Genomic DNA, 23,916 nt, shown 5'->3' with positions numbered 1-23,916 from the left:
AAAATATATATTATCATTTTAAAATAATTGTATATGTATACACAGATTTATATATTTTTAGATATTATTAAATTGTCTACTTTGAATTGTGTGTTAACTGCAAGTGATTTATTCAGTCTATGGTTATTAAATATTTCAAATAACTTTATAACTACTCACATTTAGTAGACTTTTTATTGGAGGTTTTAGTTGGTTTATCTCATAGAAACTCTGACTCATAGAACCATAATTAACACAGCTATAGAAGCTAACATCCCGGGATCTATCTGCACTTAGTTAACAAGTCACAAAAGAATATGAACTGTTTTATTCTCCAGAGCAGCTGTTATGCATGAGCGGAAGGGCTGTGTGCTTACAGAAGTCCACAGAAATACCCCACACCAGAGAGAGGAACAGGGGGAATCATCATCACATGAATCACTCAGACTTATCCTGCCTTCTGGAAAGAGTAGACTGCTATAACAGCAGTCTTCCATCACTATATGATCACTGTAGCTGTTACAGGGGCCATTTTTGTACACTGTTAATGGTACAAGTTCCTTTAGAAATGTTTAGGGGGTCCTTCAGTTGAAACTGTGGAGGAACCTCTTAAGGTGCTTTGTTGAACCTTTGGAAGAGAAAAGTTCAGTGAAGGTTCCTCAAAGCACCTTAAGAGGTTCCTCCACAGTTTCAAGCTGAAGAACCCAGACTTCTACTATTAACAGGGTGTTTCCCATAGCAGATCCCCAAAAATCTATAGAGGTGCTTAAAGAGGTAAAAGAGGCAGTAATAAAAATGGTGACACAATACTGAGCCATACAGTCAGATATGAATCAAGTAGCCTTTATTGCAGACAACTTTAACAAATTCTGCTCATTTTCTGTAGAATTCAGTCATTCCGATGTAAACAGTCTTTCAGAGTAGTTTGATGTGAAATGGTGCACTGTCAGGATTGTCCACCATGTTAGTGATTAGTGACAACCCAGATGAACGGCTTAATGCCTTTAACAGCTAAAGTTTTGAATAAACGGTGTGATGGCTCAGATACTGTTATCTTGTAGTTCTGAGAAATAGATTTGGCCTATGATGCATTTGTGTTATATATCTATATAAAATAAAAATATGGGCAGTGTAGGCAAAATAGTCCCGAACGAAAACTCAACTTATCAATGTAATTGATGGTTCCCATCAAACTACTCTGACTTAAGTTATACTCCAACAGTTGAATAATGCAAACATATCGCCAAATCAGTGGAAATCACCTTTAAAAGTCCATCCTTAGTTTTAAAGCACAATAGGAGAATATTTACAGGGTATAAGAATTGTGTCAGATCCTTTGCAATATCACAGCACTGTCTGAGCTATCATGTAAATGCAATACAGTGCTGAAATGGTCTATCTGTACTGTGTGCAGATCTAATGCATTTGTATAGAACTGTTTTTGATATTTTAGACTCTCACTAAATATGTTAAAAAAACACTTTCTGTTAAATCCAGACTGATTTTCTGCAATATTAATGGATTTAATAGCAGAAATTCTCCCTATTCTGCCTTTTCCTTGCTGGGGTCCACAGGCTGGGCAGCTGAGGCGTCCATTTGGGCGGCAGGGGCAGCGGCAGTGGCGGGTGGGGCAACAGGGGCAGGCGGAGGAATTGGATCCGGGTCATCGATCAAAGCCTGCCTCCTTTCTTTCTCTTTAATTATCTGCACCAAGCAATAGGTCACTATCATCACGGTGATGGTGGACAGAGGGAAACCTGGTCAGATGGAGAAGGGCTTGACTTAAATAGGAGTTTGGTTCAAACTGCTATTCTTTGATCAAAACAAGGCTAAGAGATCATACACTCACTTATCTGTGGACATTTTAGGTGAAATGACTTTCAGGTGAAATATATGTGTTTTACACTGTTTACCTTTCAGCAGCAGTCTTTTGGCGACAAGCTTAGCAAAGTCGAGGCTGTTGAGGGCCAGGATGTTGTAGAGGACAATACTCCAGAAGTTGAAGGTGTTGAGAATGGCTCTAATTCTGCGGGACATGGATTCAGACATTGCCATCTAGGGGAAGAAAGAAGGTGGATGGCCTTACATCAAATGAAACACAGCAGTTCAGTTGCAATTTAGACGCACTAATGCTATCTAACCACTAGAGGGAAAAAACAGCTTCTCTTTGACCAAAAAGTTTACTTTATATACTGTATTTTTGAGTGAATGTTTGTGTTCCTGAAATATGTGAAATGAAAACAGAATATTGCACCATTAAAGAAAAACCTTTTGGTACCATTTGTAAATCGATATATAGGTTTATATATTATTATTAAATTATTAAAATGTATAATCTTTATATATATATATATATATATATATATATATATATATATATATATATATATATATATATATATATAATTTTTATATTATTGTATATAGAATTTATATAATTTTTAAATAATTGTAGACACATAATGTATATATTTTTAGATATTATTAAATTGTCTACTTTGAATTGTGTGTTAACTGCATGTGAACAATTCAGTCACATTAGTGTTATTTAATATTGCAGATAACTTCCTAAATACACACATTTAGTAGACTTTTTTATTGGAGGTTTTAGTTGGTTTATCTCATAGAAACTCTGACTCATAGAACCATAATTAACACAGCTATAGAAGCTAACATCCCGGGATCTATCTGCACTTAGTTAACAAGTCACAAAAGAATATGAACTGTTTTATTCTCCAGAGCAGCTGTTATGCATGAGCGGAAGGGCTGTGTGCTTACAGAAGTCCACAGAAATACCCCACACCAGAGAGAGGAACAGGGGGAATCATCATCACATGAATCACTCAGACTTATCCTACCTTCTGTTTCATTTGAGAGGAGTGACAAAGGCAGCGAGTGCCAGACTTTATCAGCTTAGAGGAAAAGAGTAGACTGCTATAACCTTCAGTTGAAAATATTGTATGGGGGGGTCCTTTTATTGTATGTCCCTCACTGTCTTGAAGATTGTTCCCCTGTATTGTAAACAAAACCTTGAAAATAGCAAACATCTCCAATATTTTAACTTTACTGGAGAAAGCCATCTTACAATGGCTGTCAATGCAAAAAGTTTCTTTAGTTATATATTAGTCATTTTGGAGCATTGTGAGTGGTCCATTTATTGTGAAACATACTGAAAGACTGCATGTGCTTTGTGAGACAGTGAAGATGCACTGAATATGTTTTCAGAGCCCTACAACATGATGGACACTCCAAACAGTCTATGTAGTGAATAACATGTAGTGAACACTGCCCCTGTCTTCAAAAACTCACCTCCATGGAAACAAAGGGCTCCATCTTGAAGAACTTGGCCATCCACAGCTCAAAGTTCAGCCCAAAGCAGTTGAGGAAAGCCCAGATGAAAACCACCCATCCGGGCCCAAGCCACAAGGCTGTGACTCCGAAAGTGCAGAGTGAGGCGATCAGCTCATCCAATATATTGTCATGCTTTCCACCAAGGTAGTTGTACACATACCTACAGAGTTAGATGTTGAATCAGTAAAATCAGCCTAGAAACAACCTGACCAGATGTTTTTTTGACCAAAAAAACAAAAACATCATATTGAACTTTAAAATTGCACAGTATTGGATTGAAAGCATAGATCACAAGAACTATGATTTGTCTGTTTCTTTGCCTTCTTGTTTTGTATCCTTTTGGTCTAAAATAAAATGCCAAAGCCAAAGTGAGAGGCATGAGCAACAGTAAAGCAGTACATGGAATTAAACTAGAATTAGCCTCTACATACCAATGCATCCAGTATAACTAAGGGAATGGTAGACTGTTATCCTCATAAATATACTAGTAGAAATAAAAGTATTATCATTTGAAAATACACAGAAAAGTACAAACCCATCAAAAAACTGAGAGGTAGTGAAACCACTCACCTTTTCAAAGAGCACATAGAATATTCCACAGAAATATCAACATAAGCAGTATATGCATCAATACACATATTAGTTTGAAACACTACAGATGGAGAAATGACTTTCTGAAACTTACTTGCAGAGCCAGTCATTGATTCCCCGGTCAAAGTGCCTTTAGGATGAGCACAAAGTCATCCGTCATTTCATCGCTTGATCATAAAACACGTTAAATATATCAATTAAGTCAATCAAAGACCCTGTGTGCACTCACGTCTCAGAGAAGACGTAGAGCATCGTGATGCATTTCGGAGGTTTGGGGGGATCCAGATGGTCCAGTTGGGAAATTGTGTTTATCACCCCAAACATCACTGCTGCTTTCACCCAGTCATACACCAGATTCAAATAGGCCAACCCAGCTGACAGGGAAGCAAAGCCATTAAGATAGATTGCAATAAGCTCCTAAACTATGAGAGTTTGTTGCTGGGGGCCACACTTTAATTCCTCAAATCCATAACTACAGAATGTACACTGCAGTTTCACAGAGGTTACTGAATAATATATGTTGTCTAAAGATTAATATCTGAATAATAAACCAGTTTAAAGGGTTAAAGTATCAAACACAGCATTATAACACCCACACATGATTGTTTTAATGCAACAGCAAAAGTTTGTGGACACCCTTTTTAATGAATGCATTCAGCTACTTTAAGTTGTAGCCATTGCTGACTCAGATGTGCAAATGCACACACACACAGCCTGTCTAGTCCCTGTAGAGAAGCATAACCAATGGAGTAGGACTCTGGAACAGATAAACATAAACCTATTGGCACCATGCCTTATGCCAGGAGTGGGCTAGAGGAGACAATTGTGTTCTAAAAATGTATGAAAATAAACACACACATGCATGCACACACACACACACACACACCAACGGCCCAGTCTGAGAGGTGTTTCAGCAGCTTCGGGTCACTGGGTATGGTCAGAATGTACATGAAGTGAAAGATGATGGCCACCATGATAATAGCGCCCAGGTGCAACACGGCCTGGATGGAAATGTTCCACATCTCCCTCTCTTTCCTGCTCAGGTTTGGGTTATTGGCCTGAAGGAGACCAGACAGCAGCCATGATTTAATTAAAAAAAGACACAACACACCCTGAAAGGTGCTCTCGCTGTTATGTCGCATACCTGGATGTAGAATTTATCAAACGTCATGATGGGCCCGAAATAAAAGAAGGGGAGGTAGAAGTTGTATTTGAGCAGCTCCAGGATGCTGTAGTTGCCCTCCTTCTTCTCACAGTTTTCCAGAGCAAAGCTCATGCAGCGCATGATGGTGAACCCACAGCCTCCGTAGAAGAACACAGGACGGAGCTCAAAGTCACCGGTCACAAACCCGGCCTGAAGACCAACGAAATTAGATCTGGTCAAGCAGATTTCTTTAATGCAAACACACCAAAAAAAAAGACTCTCAAAGGTTCAGTTCAGGAACGAGTTTCAGGCTTATAAGACATGATTTTATCATTTGACCTTTCTTGTACTGTTCTTGTATTGGGACTTTTTATACTGCTGCTGGGATTCATACTGAATTACAAATAGGTACATCCACCTCACATTAAAATAGCATTGAAATTTCAGGAAAAGTTTCTAAGTGACGGGCTCAGAGCTGAATAATACTTCCAGGTCAATGCTGTGGTGCCCTATCAATAGCGTGCAAACCTTTGGGCCTGTATCCACAAGGTAAGCATGGCCTTAAGGGGGAATTCCACAGATTTTGAACATTTTATCTGCCATCCAGTGTAGTTCGTTGTATTTTTATTTGTAATGGTGATGATGCTAAAATAATAATCCATGTAAAATCGCAATGCCCGCCACAAACCTCTCTACCTCAAATATTTATTTAAAAATATAAGCCAAAAGTTAAGCCAAAATCTGATGCTGCATCATTACACATTTCACTTTGTCTAATGGTGATTATTGTGAGCATTCAATTCTTCAGACGTTTAGGTATCACTTTACAATTTACAGGATAATCATGCATACAATGGAATGTTTTTTTGATGCATGATGATTTCATTAATTGATGCATGAAATAAATCACCAGGCTTTTCTACGATCATTAGCATATGTAGTGAATATGCCTGGGTACATGTCCTACCTTAAAACTAACTGTGGCATAAAGAAACATTCAAGCAGAGCAGATTAAATGTATCTGGCTTGGAAATCATATTTACAGGTTAGTATTTTATGTTTTTATTTTACCTGCCAGGAGACAAACGGCTCCATTTTAAATGTTGCTAGGGTGGTGAGTCCGGCAGCAAAGCAGAGCCAACGCAGTTTGACCAGAGAGATGCTGTAGAGCAGCACACAGTGGGACAGGATCAGGGTGACGTATGTCCAGCCCATGCTGGTCAGCACAGCCAGCATCCCATACACCATGTAGACCAGCGAGCGGTACTGTCAGAGGAGAGGAGGAGTGTGAGGATGTGCTTTGGATCATGTAGGTCTAACAAAAATGATCTCTTATGCTGTTCTCCATAGATTGCATTTTGAACATCTGACAGATGTAACTAATACTGAGGAATTGAGGAAGCCGGCCTTTGACCATTCAAGAGACAAATTTAACCATAAATGCAAAGTCAATGCATGACTTCAGGACTTGGACTCATGGTTCAGTACATCATGAAATATCAAATTCACCACAATCTGATATGATTAGATTGTTCTAGTATGATTCAGAAATTATTTAAAATATATACGTGCAACTGGAAGGATTACTCATACAATACTAAAATATAGACAATAGAAACAAGGCACCCAAGCTTTTAACCTAAACAACAGCCCAGAGTTTTACCTAAACATAAATAATAAACATATTTTATTGTTATTTTTACTTTATTTATACTTTATTATTTGAATTATTAATGATGCTTTTTTTCTGAGTTTTGTTCCCAATTTAGACATTTCTAGTTCATACCCACTAGCTAGGACTGCCTATATCACACAATATTACCAGTGAAAAGTGAGGGTGAAGGCCAGCATGTGCTTCACATCACTGCATCTTTTCAAACTACCGATAACTCAACGTCATTGAACAGCTGAACTCGCTCAGAGCAGAACATTGCCAATTCTCTAACAGGCGCCATCACTAGCTAGCATTGTGGTGAGAGGAAGTGGCACTTTTTAATATCTGAAAATCTGTATTGCTAGTCTGATATCTTCAATAACAATCAATAGCTTACAGTATTTTACAATTTGAAGAACAATCACAATGTTTGCCTGTAGTAGAAAAGGTAACCCAGTGACTTCTGTTCTTTTCCAAGTACATGTTACTACTGTCCATAGTAGTTAATGCTGCAGATGGTGATTAGTCTTAAAAACACTGAATTATTCCCTTTAAATTGTGTTTTATTCACTATCCAATGAAATTCAATGAGGGTGACTGTGAACCCTGAAGCCTTTTGAAACTGGACCTATAGACCAGTGGAGGTTTTGTGGGCAAGCTTCCTAATTAAACAAGGGAAGAGTTTTTGGAAAGAACTTGAACTAATAGAAAACAATATGACAGCTCCTCAGATACACACCTGTGGAGCCAGCATGGAGCAGATTTTGGCGAATATAACATGGCCAGACAGAGCAAAGACGATGTGCTCGCGGAATGTGGAGAACCACATCATCCACTCCAGATCAGCCGTGTCCTGCAGGGGTGTAAAGCAGTGACCGACTTTAGCAACCTTAGGAGTGATGTTATTCGCAGTCGTACTGTGGAGTATAATTGTTCAGGTTTAAGCAGGGAAGTGCTGTCTTACCATTTTCCTGCCGAAATAGTACCATCCTGGCTGGATGTTGGGTTTGAAGGACTTCCGGTTTGCATTTGCTGAACAAGGAATATCAAGATCAGACTTGTCATGAAAACAGCATATTAGAAACAATACTGAGGAAAAGGCTCCACAAATGAATAAAAATGTGTAACGCGAGTACAATTATTGTCACAAGTACAGCAGCAAGCTGCCACTGTTGGGCCCTTGAGCAAGGCTCCCCGGGCCCACCACTCCCAGAACATGGGCTCACAGTTACTGTATGTATGTGTGTGTGTTCACTGCACGGATGGGTTAAAAGGTGGAAGCCAAATTTGAATAAAGTTTAAGTTTACTATCATCATCCCATTATGAAGAGAACTATAATAATAATGATGGAATTTCAACAAGATTTGTACAGTAAAGTCGGAGTGTCATTGAGTACAGGTCATGCAACTCTGTAGACATCTTATAGTATTACAACACTGTAAATGATGCTTTTTGTAAGGATAGCACTGTTTTCCCCTCCTAAAAAAATTCTAACAGTAATTATGCCTTAGAATCTGCAGAACTGTCCCAGACAATATGCCCTGGTAGTGTCTGTATGGGTAGCCCAAGCCCAAGTTTTGTCTATGGGTTCCATGTTTGCCCCACACATGGGTGCCCACCAGGATCAGTGATGGGATCAGGAAGGGTTAAGCATGGGCCCCATCTGGATTGTACACTGCGCATTGGGGGCTAGATGGGAGCCATGTGAGATTATGGTGGGATGTAACGATGGGGCCCATTTGAGAAGCCCAACTGGCTTCCAATAAAAACATGTGCACAAACCCACTCAGAGTCAATGCCCACCTGGAACCCACTTATCCCACATTCCATCCATGTGAGCACCATGTCATAATGTTGGCTGGGGTGTTTTTTTTTTTTGTAGAATATGGCAGCGTACTTACACTTAGACCAACAATTTACATTTGTGTTGTGTTAAAGGGGTCAAACTTATAGAGTTAAATAGTTAAGATAGAGTTAAAATATAGAAAGTGAAAAAATAGGTCATACTGTAAAGTGAACTTAACCAACATTTGATGAAATGGTACATTTATAAATGTTATTATATAAATTATTATTTAGGCTTACTGTATGTCTGATGTGTCCCACAGCAGTTAGTGTGACCTAGTCTTGTATTATTTTAATAAGGTTTTATTATTCAGCAGATACCTAAAAGCAACCTTATGTAAGGGTCACCAGCCTTGTTTCCTTTTCTGCCTGTTGTCTTGGCTTTTTTGTCCTGGGAATCTTGGGACCTATCGGACAAACAGCTTCACCATCCTATTTTTCTTTCTCTCCCTAGTGTATTAATACTGACACATGATCCGTGCTGCGTAGTCTGCATAGCTCTCAGCAGCTGGTCCTGGCTTGTTGCTCTCTGCCCTTTGCCTTAGACAATACACTAGCTCTGTGTGCCCTCCTGGATGGGGGGCAACAGTAGAGAGAAATAAATAACTTTGTGTGTGTGTGTGTGTGTGTGTGTATGCAGGAGGCTACAGTGCAGGACAAAAGCTGAACTGTTGCGGGGCTTGAAAAAGCCACAAAAGATCACACAGGATTAGCTAGTTATTGCGGTTATTGAGGTTAAGAATCTGGTAGTAAAGTGATGGAAGTAGATATTGACCGGAAAACCTGTGTAAGCATCACAGCAGGCCCTCCAGATCAGATAGCTGCTCTTAAAAAAGAATCATTGGCAGGTGTGGCGACGTGCTGGGCTGTTTAATGTTAGCTCAGGTTGTGTGTGTGTGTGTGTGTGTGTGTGTGTGTGTGTGTGTGTGTGTGTGAATTTGAATGTGCATCCATTCACACTTACAGCTGGACACCTCCAGAATCCAGCTGGCAGCCCAGAGCATGGCCATGGACAGCACAACATAGTAACAGTAGAGCTCATACTTGGGTAGAGCTGCTTTGACTCCCATCCTGCGAGAGCAAAGCACAGCACAATAAAGCAATCATAAAATACATGCATTTCTGCCACAAATACATAAAATAAAGTATTTTAATATAACCAACAGTAAATTATCCAATCAGTGATTGAAAGCTCATCAAATGCAAGACAAGGTCATGCTAGAAAGCATAGGAAAAGCAGTAGAAACTGTATATTTATGAGCCGAGAGTTCGTGAATTTTCAATAAAGTCTGTACAGCGTATATTATAGCTGTCAAAAGAAAAACATGTATCTCCAAAATAGTGATTCTTTACAGAAGAAGGCAAAATGCTTTTAACTTTGAAAGGGAGTCAAAGTAAAATAAGAGTTTATTCCATTCCAAGTCATTTAGAGCATTTTTATTGGTCTGTTCATCTAGAATTATTAACACAGTCTACAGAGCAGCTAAAGGATTAATAAAATTGACTACCTAGCGATAAATGCAAACGGAGCTGCAAAATAACCATTGTAGCGTCCTTGTTTTTGTGATATCACCAAAAAAGTAATCCATGTACACATATCAGCATATTCAGCCTACATCCGTTTAGCCCCACCCACTTATGCTAAAGTTTGTGAGGAAACTAATACTAATTTACCTACAGCTGCCTATTTGCCTTACAACAGTTTGGCTCTGGTAACTGAGGCTGGCCAATTACAACATAGATTGCTTACACATGTCATTCTTAAAGGCACAGTAACGAAAACAGCCGGTTCATTGTGAAGGGATAAAGAGAAGTTGAAAAAGGGTCCAGTGAGGTTGAATTTTGAGCATTTGAGCGATTTCTGGTGTTTAAGGCCACTGAATATAATACATGTACTTTACCAGGAGGAAGAAAGTTGGCTGCTATAAAGGTTTGGGTTAATTGAAGCTCTAATTGGATGTTAATAGAACAGTAATCAACGGTTTAGTTATTATAAACAAGCTGCATTTCATGAAGGACAAAACTGTAATGTAATGCAATGTTCTAGTGACACATTTGTAACAGGCACTACTGTAACATACTGTACTATAACACTCAGAATGTGTACATATTTAAAAAATAATGTCGGAAAAAAGATTAAAATCAGCAAAAGCAGGACATTAAAGAAGGGGGTGTGTGAAGGTTAGAACACTACACAAGAATACCCAGGTTATTTGTAATGGTACAGTGCTGCACCGGTGTGCCTTGCAGGTTACTGTCTCATTGGAAAGTGCCCAAGTTCCCTCAACATTTTCAACAGAGCAAGGGCAAAAGTTTCCAGCAGAACGTGAGCTACAGCATTTACACTCTGCAGCAGGCCTCGCTATTTTTAACCCGGGCTATTTCTCTCCTCTCAATTGTGTTCTGAGCATCGCGCGAGAGCATTCCGACGTGATTTTTCTTCTGTTCCTCTGTTATTTAATTCACTACTTTACAAGCTGCAGAGCCAAGCAATTATTCAGAGGATGAGTTAATCTTTAAGTGTTGTGGGATTCGGGACCTACACGGTGTAGGTGCATGCAGGGGAAGTAGGGGAATATTGAAAAAGTGCAGTTAGATGGATGCTTTTCTGTGATTATTCAGTTAGATAAGGGCATCATGCACTGCGAGCAGGTGTCAGGTGGTCACCCCAGCAACATCTGCTATACTAACCTTGAGCGCAGTAAAGCCACTGCAGAGCCGAAAGGGTGTCTAAGTCAGTCAGATCTCTCTCAGAGAGAAGACCCCGATACCGTATTTAAGGATTGATCAGTTTAAGAAGTGCAGCTGAGAAATCTCTGATCCGGAGCTGGTGGGGAAGGCTGTGGAACGTCCAGACTGCCAGTTGGGCAGTTGCGGACAGTTAAAGGTGAAAGGGGCGGAGCTTCAGAAGTGGGCAGCGCGGCTGGGACAGGCCTGTTAGCACCATCCTGTACAAAGACACGAGCATGACAAGTGTGTGAATGATCTGATGTGCACTACTGAGAAGTAGCCTGTAGGGCTGCTAAGCAACACATTCATGAGCTCAAATACAGATTCGATCCAAGGTGGCTATTATTAGTGTCGCCCAAATATTGATGTTTTTGATATTATTGAATTATTACTATTATTATTATTATTACTAACATTGTTTGGATCATATTTGTTTCTTAACATCGATGCTTTAAGATCTTTAAACAAAACCAATAAAACCAATGCAAACACTTGATGAAGAGCCACATTTGGAACATGAATGTTTAAAAGGTTTGAGGGGATTAAAAGTAAAACAAACTCAGATTTAAACTGCTTACCTTGATGTTGTTTCTGGTCAGGCTGAAGAAGACAGGCGCTGCTCGGAGAATGACGGCTTTGTTCATTGTTTAGGAGTCAGCAAGCTCAGAGAAAAGAAACAAGCACAGAGCCTCTCTGCTCTGAAAGTGGGGTATCAGTATCTGCTCTGGGTTTCACTTTATATGTAATCTTACTGAATGAAACTGAATAGAATTGGCCCCAATGAGGACAAAAACACAGCACAGTATTTAAAGACGGTCACTTTTGGGATTGCAGACACTGATCAGCATTTTACACTATTACACATTAAAACACTGTTTTTCTTTTTTTATCTGTAGAACTGATGTCTTGGATCGCTGTATGCCTGGACTGAACCCCTGGTGAAACTTTGTGTTACTGTGAATAGCTCATCTAGTTGAGGACAATCTATTTTCCAAGAGGCATAACGTTAAAGATGATGCATTTCCTTAATATTTTAGCAAGCAAAGTTTTGGGCACCCTGCATGGTTAATGCTTAGTAACACCCCCTTAGGCCAGTACCCCAGCTTATAATGGCTTTTTGCCAGATTGGTGGCCCATTCTTCCTTGCAAAATGTTTTCAGTTTTAAGATGATTGGGCAGTCTTATATGCACTGCTCTTTTGAGGTATATCCAGTTTTTATCCATGTCCATGGGTTACCATATTAAAACCCTTAGCTTATGTCTATTGAGGTAGTCCATTGTGGATTTTGAGGTGATCATTATCCTGCTGTTTTTTTTTTTTTTTTTTTTTTTTACAGGTGGTGTGATCTTTGCTTCCAGAATATGCTGGCATGTAATTGAATCTACTCTTCCTTCTACCAGGGAAACATTCCCAGTTTGATCGCTCCACATCAGTGCTTAAAAATGAGAGAAAATGAAATTCTGCACCCTTTTTCTCCTCCAAACATTCCTTTGCTCAGTGAACTTCAAAAAGTTCTGTTTTAACCTCTTCAAATGCATTAGGATTGTTTAAAAAGTGTCAACACTACATTTTCTGGTGAAGATACAGGAGAGTTTTTCTTCTGATGACTTTTCCATATTTGGGCAGGTGTCACTGCACAGTAAGACACTGCACCACTGCTGCAGAGTCTGCTAAATCCGCTCAATGGCTTTTCACAGTTAAAAGGGGGCTTTGGCTTTCTAGCAGTTAGGTTGTCTTCTTCCAGACCTCAACTTGGCTGCCACCATTCCAATCAAATGCTATTTTAAAACGTACTTTACAAACTAAGGAAACAGAGACCTGAAAATACTTTGCTATCTTCTTACAACCCTCTCTGTCAATTATGATGGGCTTCAATTATTTTAATTTTATTGAGCTGGGCAGCTGCTTATAGGAACCCATAGCTGTTGACTGTTGGGACACGGTTTGATTTGAGGAGTTTAAGTATTTATAAAGGGTTGAAATTTGCATCATATTGCTTTTGAAAAGACTCAACACACTCATTAGGGTTTGAGACCCTGGTAAACATTTTAAGAGCTAATATCTTGAGCTGCCCAAGCTTTTAAATGGCACTCCTTGTACAAATATATATATAAAAAAAAAAAAAAAAAAAAAAAAAAAAAAAAAGTATTATTAAAAATGGAAAAGGGAACGTTTCATCTTTAACTTAATGCCTGTTGCAGTTCGTCCTCTACTCCTTCTGATGACGGATCATTTGCATGCTACTATATGCTCAAGATTGGGCTGAATTCTATTCAAAATATCAATTAAATCAACCAATACAATTAAACTTAACTAAAATATGTTGACATGAATGAAAAAGTATTCTTTGTTATGTAGCGGATGATGCAGTGGTGTGTAATATGGTACTACTTCAAGTACTAGTCCTCATACAAAGACAATGAGCATAGTTGTGGCCAATTTCATTTTGTTCAAATATATAATCTAAACATTTATAATCTGTTTTAAGTGTTTAGGACCTTGACTGATCGGCACAAAAAGAAAATTAGGATGGCTGAAGTTCCAAATGACAAAGGAATGAAAGGGTGTGTACAAAAAAGTACTAATATTCAGTTTAGACAATACTAGAATAAAGTACAAATTCCCCAAGATAATACTCAAGTAATTGTACTAAAGTATTTTTCACCCTGACAACATGCACGTCTACACTTCAGTGTGCTAGAATACAGCATTTAAGAATGAATAATACACACATGCTTATCTGCCAATTCAACACACCATTCAGATCAGACAACTCACACTGTTACAGGTCCAGAAAGTGCTGGCTTGATTTATTGAACCGAAGATGCATTCTATAGTTACCAAACTTCTTGAATGGTGAGAACCTCTCCACAACACATAGTAACCAAATTACAGTTATCCCTTTCAAAACATGTCCCCTTTATGCGAGTAAGAAGCATGACCCTGACAGGAGTAGACACCTATAAACCTCCTTTGCAGTATAAGGATTACGGATAGATTTTTTTTCCTGATAAGACGGCTGTAACTGTGCCAATCACAAACAGTGTCTGGTGCACGTTGATCGTTTGTATGCAATAAAATTGTTCCTATGGGTGCAAAGTGTAAAAATGTCCATGGCTGCCCCAAATGCAGGAGGGAGGAAGCCAGGGCCAATTTACTCTTCCACAGTGTCCTTCTTGCTGGTCTCCTGGCCTTCGAAGATGGGGTATTTGCTCTCAACTTCAGCCCATGTGGTCACACCATTGGCAAGGTCTCGGACAATTTCAGGCAACTCGCGAACCTGTAAATCATACCCAAACAGTGCCAAGGAAATCAGAATTTGCTGGTAAATATGAATACGCTTAGAAAAAGACCTCAATGTAAACAAGGAAAAAAAACAGGACTGTGTGACAAACTAGAGAGTGAAGGACTTAAAGGTTGCCTTCTTGAATGTATATATATTGATGACTTGCTACTCAGTAAGTATGAGCAATGTAGGAAATGGTCTGAGCTGTTTTTGTTTGAGACGTGACGCCTGTATGTTTCACCTAGTTCACACTAGGTGGCACTGTTCACCTTTAAGTCACTAGACCAGGAGGAGCAAAAACATTAGTCACTCATAGCTGGTCAGCACAACAGCAAGCAGACTGAATCAAGTTGTGTGCAAACTGTTGGACACCTATACCTATATGATGAAGGTGCAAGATTTCCAGTTTTTTAAATATTATGATATGAATGATTTCAAGCTGACTTCAAAAAAGCACTGCAGGCTAAGTATTAAATGTAAAGGCTCTGAAAAAGGTCCTGTACATGTTCTCAAAATAGAGATACATGTAGAATTTAGTTTTAAATAGCATATTCCATTAGTCTATTTACTGAGCAGTTCTTTACTGAAAGGTCTCAACACTGAATGCTATGGGTGGAAAATACTTGTTACCTCAGCCCTGATCTGCCTCATAGAGTCTCGGTCTCTGAGAGTGGCCGTGTGGGGAGTCTTGTTGACCGTGTCGAAATCGATAGTGATGCCAAAGGCAACACCGATCTCATCAGTTCTGGCGTAGCGCCTCCCAATGGACCCTGAGGAGTCATCGACCTTGTGGGACACCCCATATTTGGTCATGGATTCAGCTATGGAGTAAAACAGCAGTCAATTAGGTATTTAAATAAATGACAAAAACAAAACAACTAAACACAAAGTCATCAGATAAAAACAAACAAACAAAAACACCCACAAAGTACTCACATAGCTCCCGCACAAATGGCATGAATTCCTGATTTTGGCTGAGTGGTAGGACGGAACATTTGTAGGGTGCTACGGTGGCTGGGAAACTGAAAAACTGCAAGAGGTGATGTGCAAAAGGGAATGTTAGCCTCAAATCACAGCAATCATCATAACACATACAAACACAATTAAAATCATTACAGAATGAATCACATTTACCGTTCTTTGTTCATCACCCTCTCTGATGCGGAATGTGTGCTCAAAAATAGAGTACATGATTCTGCCTATACCGAAGGAAGGCTCAATAACGTTGGGGACAACTTCTTCAACTGAGGAGAAAGAATTGTTGAGGATTACAATACAACAAACATTTTGTTGTATCGATTCAGAAAGAAAAAAAACAAAAACAAACAAAAAAACAGCTATTTTGGCAAGATTCTGCAATGTGTCAAAATCACATTTTCTGTAACGTTGTTTATGATTATCTGATTTATTTTGACCAAATTTATGTAGGATTCATTGGCCCAGCAGAATTTTAGAACTCATTTAATAAATTAAAAAAACAGGAACAGCTAAAGTTCGTAGGTAACTATTAACAAAAATAAAGATTACTTTTTGTTAATCATGCAGCCTACAAAAAAAAAATAATAATAATCTTACCATGCAAGGTCTTCTGGAACCTCTTGATGCTCACCATGTCCTTTGTGAGTTTAAAGGTTTTGCCATCAGTTTCGATGGTGAATTCACTACAGAGATTATAAACAGATACAGTGAGCTCAGGGGACAAAATTTGGCATGTAAAGTGCATTTTGTTCAGCATTGATGACTGAAACGACAAGTTACTTTACTTTTCTCAATATATGCAACGCAGTGCACAGCAGATGCTCACCCGCTCTCATTAAGCAGCTTCTCTTGGTCTGTGATATAGCACTCATCACAAGCAGCAAGGAACTCCATTACCAACTTCGCTTCTTTCTTGTATGACTTGCCAATGGCTCCTTTGTTTGGCTCAAACTGGACAACATTTACAACTTTGTGTAAAGCAGTTAAGGGCGCACACATGAACAACGTGTCCAGAGAACACCCTGTATTCCTATAAAACTAATTTAGCACAGACATAATGCTATAGATAATTACTGTTTAAAACATGTATGACAGTAACAATGCAGAAGTTAAGGATATGGGTTCCTTCAGAGGTTTCTCAGCAACCAAGGGGACCCTGGTAGCCCGTGCATGGCACAAAAGGTCATAGCAAGAGCGGTCAGCACACCCCACAATCTCGATCCAGCCCTGCATAAAGACAAGGCAAAATAAGCCACAGCACTTAGAAAAACAGCATTATTTTAAAGTTGCAAAAAACATACATAGGAGGTTTTGGTCTCAGCATCCCAACAGTCACAGGCGTAATGGGCCATCTCATTGTCCATATGCTGCCGGAAGCGCAGTTTGTCCTTGCCCACACCAACTTTGATCAGGTAGAGGTAGATCCTACCGATGAAGTAGCCCAGAACAGAGTTGTTGATAATGCCCTAAAAACATAAAAGAAACTGTTACATATGTCCTGCAAAAGCAACCCCATCAGAAAGACTTTCATTGGCCCTTTAAAATTGCCACTTGTGTTGGAGGTTTTTGTCCACAATGGTTTACGTTTGTTGGTATAGCAATAGGATGGTGTGAATTGGTCCTCAATCCTGGGGGGGGATTCCTAATAGAATCCTAATAGAACTGACCCTCAAATCTTTTCCTGTTGAACTGGATAAACTTTGTGGTACATTCAAATCCTGTTTTGTGGTATACCCATCTGGTGTAGGAGGTCTCTCTGCTGCCAACACACTTTGTACAATTAAGGGAATAATTTAAAGCCCTTCCTGAGGTGAATTGGGTGTGCCAGAGCAGGGACAACACTATGGCAGAAGTATACCAAGACGAAGGCATACTACTGATTACTAAACCTAGCTAAACTTTACTCGTTTTTGAAAGCATGTGTGAAGAATAGGAGATGGTATACACTGTGTAAACTAAATACCTTGCCTTAATTTGTTGTCATTTGACCAAACATTAGTGCATCCTTAATTTATTTAATACAATAATCAATCCTAATATTCCAAATCTGATCCATTTAAAAACCACCTTCAGACTATTTTTTTTTTTTAACTACCCCAAGGTAAGAGAGTTCTATAGATTTCTCACCTGCTCCACTGCATCCCCCAGCCTCATGATCTGGGCTGACTGCCCGCTGGTCTGCGCTTTGGAGGAGTACAGCAAGATCTCCAGATCAGCAACATTGGAAAATTTGTAATGGACCTTTTCATTCGGATCAACAAAGTGTTCAATTTCAGCCATTGTAAACTCTCTAAAAATGGAAAAACAAACAAAAAAATCTAATTACATTATTGACCTTTTTGTAGATAAATGAGCCATTAAAAAAAAAAATAATAATAATTAATTCAACGAATTACTTTTATTTACCAATAAATGCCAGCGCACTCACCTGACACGAATAAGGCCTGAGCGAGGCGAAATTTCATTTCTGAAGGAGTTTCCGATTTGAGCAGCTGCGAAGGGTAGCTTGCCCTGGTTGAACTCCAACAGACGTTTGAAGTTAAGGAAGATTCCCTGAGCAGTTTCAGGCCTCAGATAGCTGCAGAAAGTAAACAATTACAAAGAGCTGAACTTTCTCAGCTTCTTGCTTATGTACTGCAAATTCTGTTTTATGCGAAGTTGTCTCTACTTACCCTGGCATGTTTCCCCCAGGTCCAATGGACGTCTGGAACATCAGGTTGAAAGAGATGGGTGGGGTGAGGTCATTTCCTGTTGTGGGTGACTTCACGTTGTATTGCACAAACAGGTCAGCCAGCTCCTGCTGAGTATAGTTGTCCATCTGTGGAGACAAATAGCAAAGAGCAATTTATCACTCAGTCTTACACAAACAAAGGCAATTAACCACTGTGGCATGTGCATAACTCTAAGGCAAGTCAATTGCACCCTGTTTCCCGCAGTTACCCCAGGTAACAAATGAAAATAGCCGCACCTTCCTTGCACTCCACTGCAAAGGTCACCTTAGTCACGGTTTGTACTGAAACATTAAGCAGTCTATGTCAGAAGCTTTTTCCATCTGTGCCCTAATAATAAACCCCCTTTCAAAGTCACCTAGAGCTTTTCCTCATTCCATCTGGATGCAAAAACCTGATGGGTCAAATGGTCCTACTGAACATTTCTATGCATGCCACATTGTTTGCTGGGATGTTAACTGCTTAACTGAATCATGCAACACAGGTGTCTACTCGATATACTTCCCTACTCATTTACTCCAATTTTTCCTTTAGTAGTCACTCATCTGTTTGTCTGTCCCTTGTGATACTTTAACAGTGAACTGACCACAGCATTAAGCAGGATGTGAAAAATACCTGAGTGATGACTGCATCCATTTCACTCTTCTTTTCTGCAGTACATTTCTTGTCACTCATCAGCTTTTGAAGATGAGCTATGACAGCACAAAAGTACAAATTGTAAATAGTCAAATCACCAAATTAGAAATTAATAAACAGCAGTGTAGTGCTGATCTATACACAGTTGTTAAAAGGGAGCATTTTAATTAAAATTTTAAAGCACTCGTGACTCCAGTCAACTGTTGACTAAACATTTAAACCTTCACATAAACAGAACAACAAAAAAGGTAATGGAACTATGCCCACAGAGCAGGCAATGCATTAAAAGACTGATTCCAAGAGATTGTGTATTCAAAACAAGTACTCTGAGCCAGAACTGGTTTTATTTTGATTCAGGTATTGCCAATTTTGAGTCTTAAAAAGTAGACATCAAATCAAAATGGACACCATGACAAAATTAAAGTTTCTATAAAAAAAATTGATGTTCATTACTTTTTTTCATGGATTTTTCCCCCCTTCATGTGACAAACTTTACAAAGTAGTACCATAACAACGCCAGCATCATTGTGGGGGACTTAAACAGCGAAGTTGAATTGGCCCACAGTCCTAGCTTTTACAGTGATCCATATGGTGAAGACAAATACAAAATACACACACCTTTCAGAAGATGGTCAGCACGAAAGCACTCTCCATTCTTGACATCTTTCACCATGTAGTCTGCAAACTTGTCCACATGCCCGGATGTCCTTGATGAAACAGAAGAGCATTTCAATTAATTTCTCTTAAGGAACAGCATTCTGAAATCAATCATTCTGCCACTGCCAGTGAGCCATGATTCAGAGAAACGGGCTCCTACTGGGCAACAGTGTATGCTAAAATGCAAGAAAAATACTGGGTCAAGGTCACAATTCTCACAGCAAACAACAAAACATAAAGTGATTGGTCAGATTGCTCATTGGTATATTGCACTTCTGTGATCTCACTCACAAAAGCGGACATCCAGCAGTAAGGTGACAAAATATCGTGCAGCCTTATACATGACGCATTATGACATTAAGACGACTAGCTAAACAATTACTTGAGGACCGGCTCAGGGGTCAACATGGTGCAGTCAATCTCCAGAATTTGCTCCTCCTGAATGAAATGCTGCCTCCATGCCTGCAGAATGTTGTTCTTCAGCGCACAGCCAACAGGTCCAAAATCATACAGGCCACTGACACCTAAAAGATCAAACCATAGCCACAAAATATATATATATTCCATCCATAGCAAAACAAAACAAGATGCAACAGTCTGTTTAGACTTAATTTTAGCATTTTAACATTGTCAAAGCAGTACTCACTGCACGCCAACCATTAATAAGTCAGACTACCCAGCAATCCCGTGAACATAAAAAAAAAAAATAAAAAAAAAACACAATAGCAAAGAAGTTGTGAATAGAAACATACCCCCGTAAATGGCAAATGCTTGGTCGTAAAAGAACCTTCTCTTAAGAGTATCCTCCATCTTAGTTCTATCCACTATGTCATCTTTGGGCTGCAAGGAAAGTTCCTGGAACAGAGAGAAAAGAAGTTTGGTAAATCATTCCTTTTGTTGTACGTTAAAATCAACACTCTGGAAAGGTTTCACCATCACTACCTGTGTTCTTAACATGCCTACTCTGTGATGCAACAACATTCACCATTACAAGATGGGTCTGATCAAATATGGCACGTGCATAACTATAGAGCAAGTGAATCGGTCTGTGTTATAAAACAGGAACAGTGCCTGAGGATTAGTCGCTCTCCATTTTCTTCAGAACTCCCTTTCTGATGATGCAGCTTGAAAAGGAGAGACTTCAGGTCAAGCCACTGAGCAAATGCTACAGCTGAAAGTCAGAGGTCACGCATATTTATTATACATCACTGACTATGCTAAATTTAATTGAACTACTATTTCTGCCAGGAAGAGCGATCGAATATCCAATCAGAATCCTGCCAAAAGCCTGTCGATGGATACCAATAGTGTCTTACCGGTATCCATCAACAGGCTATTTGCAGAATTCTGATTGGATGTTCGACCGCTCTTCCTGGCAGAAACGGTAGTTCAATTAAATTTGCTGGACGTGACTTTAGCACAGTAACCGGGGAACAACTTTTAAGAACAGTTAGCCTGCTTTAGGCATTTCACAACCACTCTTTTGTCGGAACACTCAATTGTGTCCAAGTTTCAGCCATCTGATGGTGGCTGATGATTAAAGATTATGCTAAAAAAAAAAAGTCATGAGGTAGTTCGCATTCATTAGTTCATTCAATTTATGTAATGTACCAGTTCCACTGACAGCTAAACAGCCCCAGTGTGCTACCACCACCATGCTTAACAGTTGATAGCGTTCTTGGGCTTGAAAGTCTCCTCCAAACATCTTTGTTTCTTCTGAAAAAACATTCCTCCAGAAAGCTTCTTCTTTGTCCATGTGGTTTAACTGCAAACTTATCTGAACTGGAATGTGTCAATTTATATGCAGGGGCTTCTTTCTAGAGGTCAGCCTATGGTGACATAGAACATGCTTGAATAAAGACACTGGTGACACTGCTGTTCCAGTAGCGGCCAGTTTATGGTACACCTGCGCCTTGTTGGTTCTTGGGTTGCACCTGACCATTAAATGTCCTCTCAGTTTAGGGTAATTTCTCTCAGGGTCTTTAGGGTAATAGTTTGGGTCTTTTTCCAGATCATGGCAAAGTGGATGCACCTCCCAATAACTTTAATACAGTTGTTTAGAAAGGGTTCCAATAGGCATTACTGGCTTGTGTAAATCTACCATCATCCTTCTCAGATCTGCACAGAGATCTTTAGACTTTGCCCATTCATTATACTGCATGTTGGTCAATCCAAACTATTAAAAATTTCTTATGTTGGCATAGAGGAGCCAGCCGCTGTAGTCAGTCATGATCACTAACAGGAAAGCCCTGGCAACTGGCCGTTTTGTCCAATAATAATAATAATAATAATAATAATAATTTACCAGAATTAATTGATGCATGTATAGTTTTTTTTGCTCTGTATAATTTTTCACCCTGTGCTGATTTTTTTTTAAAGACAAATGTCTGCACCAAATTATTTTTATCTATTAAAGATGTTTATTTTACTCTCATACCACAAAATTATGCTGAGACTACTTAAACACTTACTACCCTACTTGCATAACATTCAGTGAAGCTTTAGGCTAGATTTGTGACAGAATGGGATCAGGGCTGGATATTTCAGTTAAACTTCATATTTGAATATTTTGTAATATTCAAAAAATAAAATTACATTATAATCATCCCCACCAGCTTGTAAAAAAAAAGTGCTAGTTAGGTGATACCAAGCGAACTTTTTTTTTTATTTGTCAGCTGTGTTCTGTGATGCCTCCTATGTGCTAAGGGTTTGCTGTGCTGAGCTTCTCAGGTTTTCAGTTTCCTGTGCACTAGGCTGAAAATGGTTCCTCATGGTTCCGCAATATGAGAATGTTAAGCATAAGAGAGAAGCTGTTTTGCATCTCAAAAATACTACTCATACTATTTTTATTTGAAACGTTTTAATGAATATTCCTGTTGACATCAGGCCAATGCAGATACCCATCATCTGATCAGTGGCATCTCTGTATCTTGCTCTAGTTCCCCAGAAGCATCTGCAGGGAGAGTTCAGCTGACGTCTGCGCTAACATTTAAGAATCACATATTGTGCCCTCGTGTTTTTGGGGAAAGCCAGACCTGATCATCATTCCTTACCTTGGCCTCAAGTGTCCTCTTCCGAGCTTTGAGCTCTGCCACAGCTTTGGTCACATCCACCTCAGGGGCATTCTCTGCTTTCATTTTACGGACCAGCTCACCCTGAGCAGAAGAAGGAGGACATTTAAGATGAAACTGAGGCAGCTGGGAAAACATGAGTCAACCACTGGCCCACATCTCTTCACAGTCCATCTATTTCCTCCCCAAAATAACAGTACACTGCATTTTCACTCAAGCTCAGAGAGACAGAGAGAGAGAGAGCCCTGCCCTGTTCTCCCCCTCCCTCCCTCCCTCCATCTGTCTGTCTGTAGCAGCCAGATGAGCTCAAAACGTGGCACTGCAAGGCAGAGGTTGAACTCAGGCACAATCACGAAACTGCAATAAGCCGAACCCTTCACAGAGCCGGTTCTGGCCCTGGTAAACACTAACGAAGGTCATCTTTGCTGACATAGGCAGGATATCATTAAACACTGGGCAGATTAGCGTGGCTAGCTAAAGCAAAAACACTAGCTAGCTCCATTCATTCACATTTTGCCAGCTCTAAAAGACCAAACCACACACGAAGGGCATTTCTGAGGGATACATTTTTAGGGAAAGTGCTTTATTACACCGCCTGCTGTGAATATTTCATAGCTTATTAAGTAGCTTCGACGTTACCTGTTCTTTCACAGCTTGCCTCAGGGGAGCGAGTATCTCCTCGACGTTTCCGTCCATGTTTTGACCTTCAGAAAGCTCCAACCACAGGCTTTTCTTGTGTCTCTTGCTCAGGCAGGCGGAGAGGGAGAGCGGAGAAACAAATGGAAGTGTACGGGGGGTCTGCGGGCCGGCTCTGCGGGCTGAAGGCTGTGTTGAGGTCCGCAGGGCTGATGTCGCTCTCCGCAGCAGCAGCAGCAGCATGAGAGCAGCGCGCAGTCAGAGCATGATGAAATCGGGCGATATGAGTAAACATGCCGGCCAGCCCGGCGCGCGCTCACACTTTCGACACTCTGTAAACGTGGAGACCGCATCCCAATATGCGCGAGCTAGTGAACAGACGTGCTCCTCTTTTAGCTCATTTTATATAATATATATTATATATATATATATATACTGATATATATGTGTGTATATATATATATATATATATATATATATATATATATATATATATATATATATATATATATATATATATATATCAGTATATGTCAGAATCTTTTTAATTGGTTTAATTTTATGTTCAATGTTAAGATGGATTATGAATAATGAATTATTATAATTATTATAATATTATAATACAAT

The 23,916-nt window shown here is 39.5% G+C and overlaps 2 protein-coding genes across 2 annotated transcripts; both read right to left on the bottom strand.

Annotated features, from left to right (window-relative positions):
- Positions 1-1,290: 1,290 nt before the first annotated feature.
- Positions 1,291-9,650, bottom strand: hhatlb (hedgehog acyltransferase like, b). The gene is made up of 11 exons (XM_072657587.1): positions 9,530-9,650; positions 7,684-7,751; positions 7,459-7,572; positions 6,137-6,331; positions 5,066-5,275; positions 4,808-4,979; positions 4,151-4,295; positions 4,016-4,051; positions 3,289-3,490; positions 1,893-2,034; positions 1,291-1,736 (listed from the first exon to the last, which is right to left on the bottom strand). The coding sequence occupies exons 1-11, from the start codon at positions 9,633-9,635 to the stop codon at positions 1,522-1,524; spliced, it is 1,605 nt and encodes a 534-aa protein (XP_072513688.1). The 5' UTR covers positions 9,636-9,650; the 3' UTR covers positions 1,291-1,521.
- Positions 9,651-14,078: 4,428 nt separating this feature from the next.
- On the bottom strand, positions 14,079-23,555 carry gars1 (glycyl-tRNA synthetase 1). The gene is made up of 17 exons (XM_072657576.1): positions 23,293-23,555; positions 22,636-22,737; positions 20,335-20,437; positions 19,965-20,106; positions 19,544-19,632; positions 18,905-18,981; positions 18,233-18,378; positions 17,989-18,138; positions 17,688-17,850; positions 16,862-17,026; positions 16,681-16,787; positions 16,387-16,533; positions 16,158-16,243; positions 15,717-15,826; positions 15,519-15,612; positions 15,213-15,403; positions 14,079-14,576 (listed from the first exon to the last, which is right to left on the bottom strand). Exons 1-17 carry the CDS (start codon positions 23,530-23,532, stop codon positions 14,451-14,453), a joined length of 2,238 nt encoding a protein of 745 aa, XP_072513677.1. The 5' UTR covers positions 23,533-23,555; the 3' UTR covers positions 14,079-14,450.
- Between the last annotated feature and the right edge of the window lie 361 nt (positions 23,556-23,916).

Source organism: Salminus brasiliensis, chromosome 1, assembly GCF_030463535.1.
Source record: "Salminus brasiliensis chromosome 1, fSalBra1.hap2, whole genome shotgun sequence".
NCBI classification, from domain to species: Eukaryota; Metazoa; Chordata; class Actinopteri; order Characiformes; family Bryconidae; genus Salminus; species Salminus brasiliensis.
This window is presented reverse-complemented; position numbering and strand designations above follow the sequence as displayed.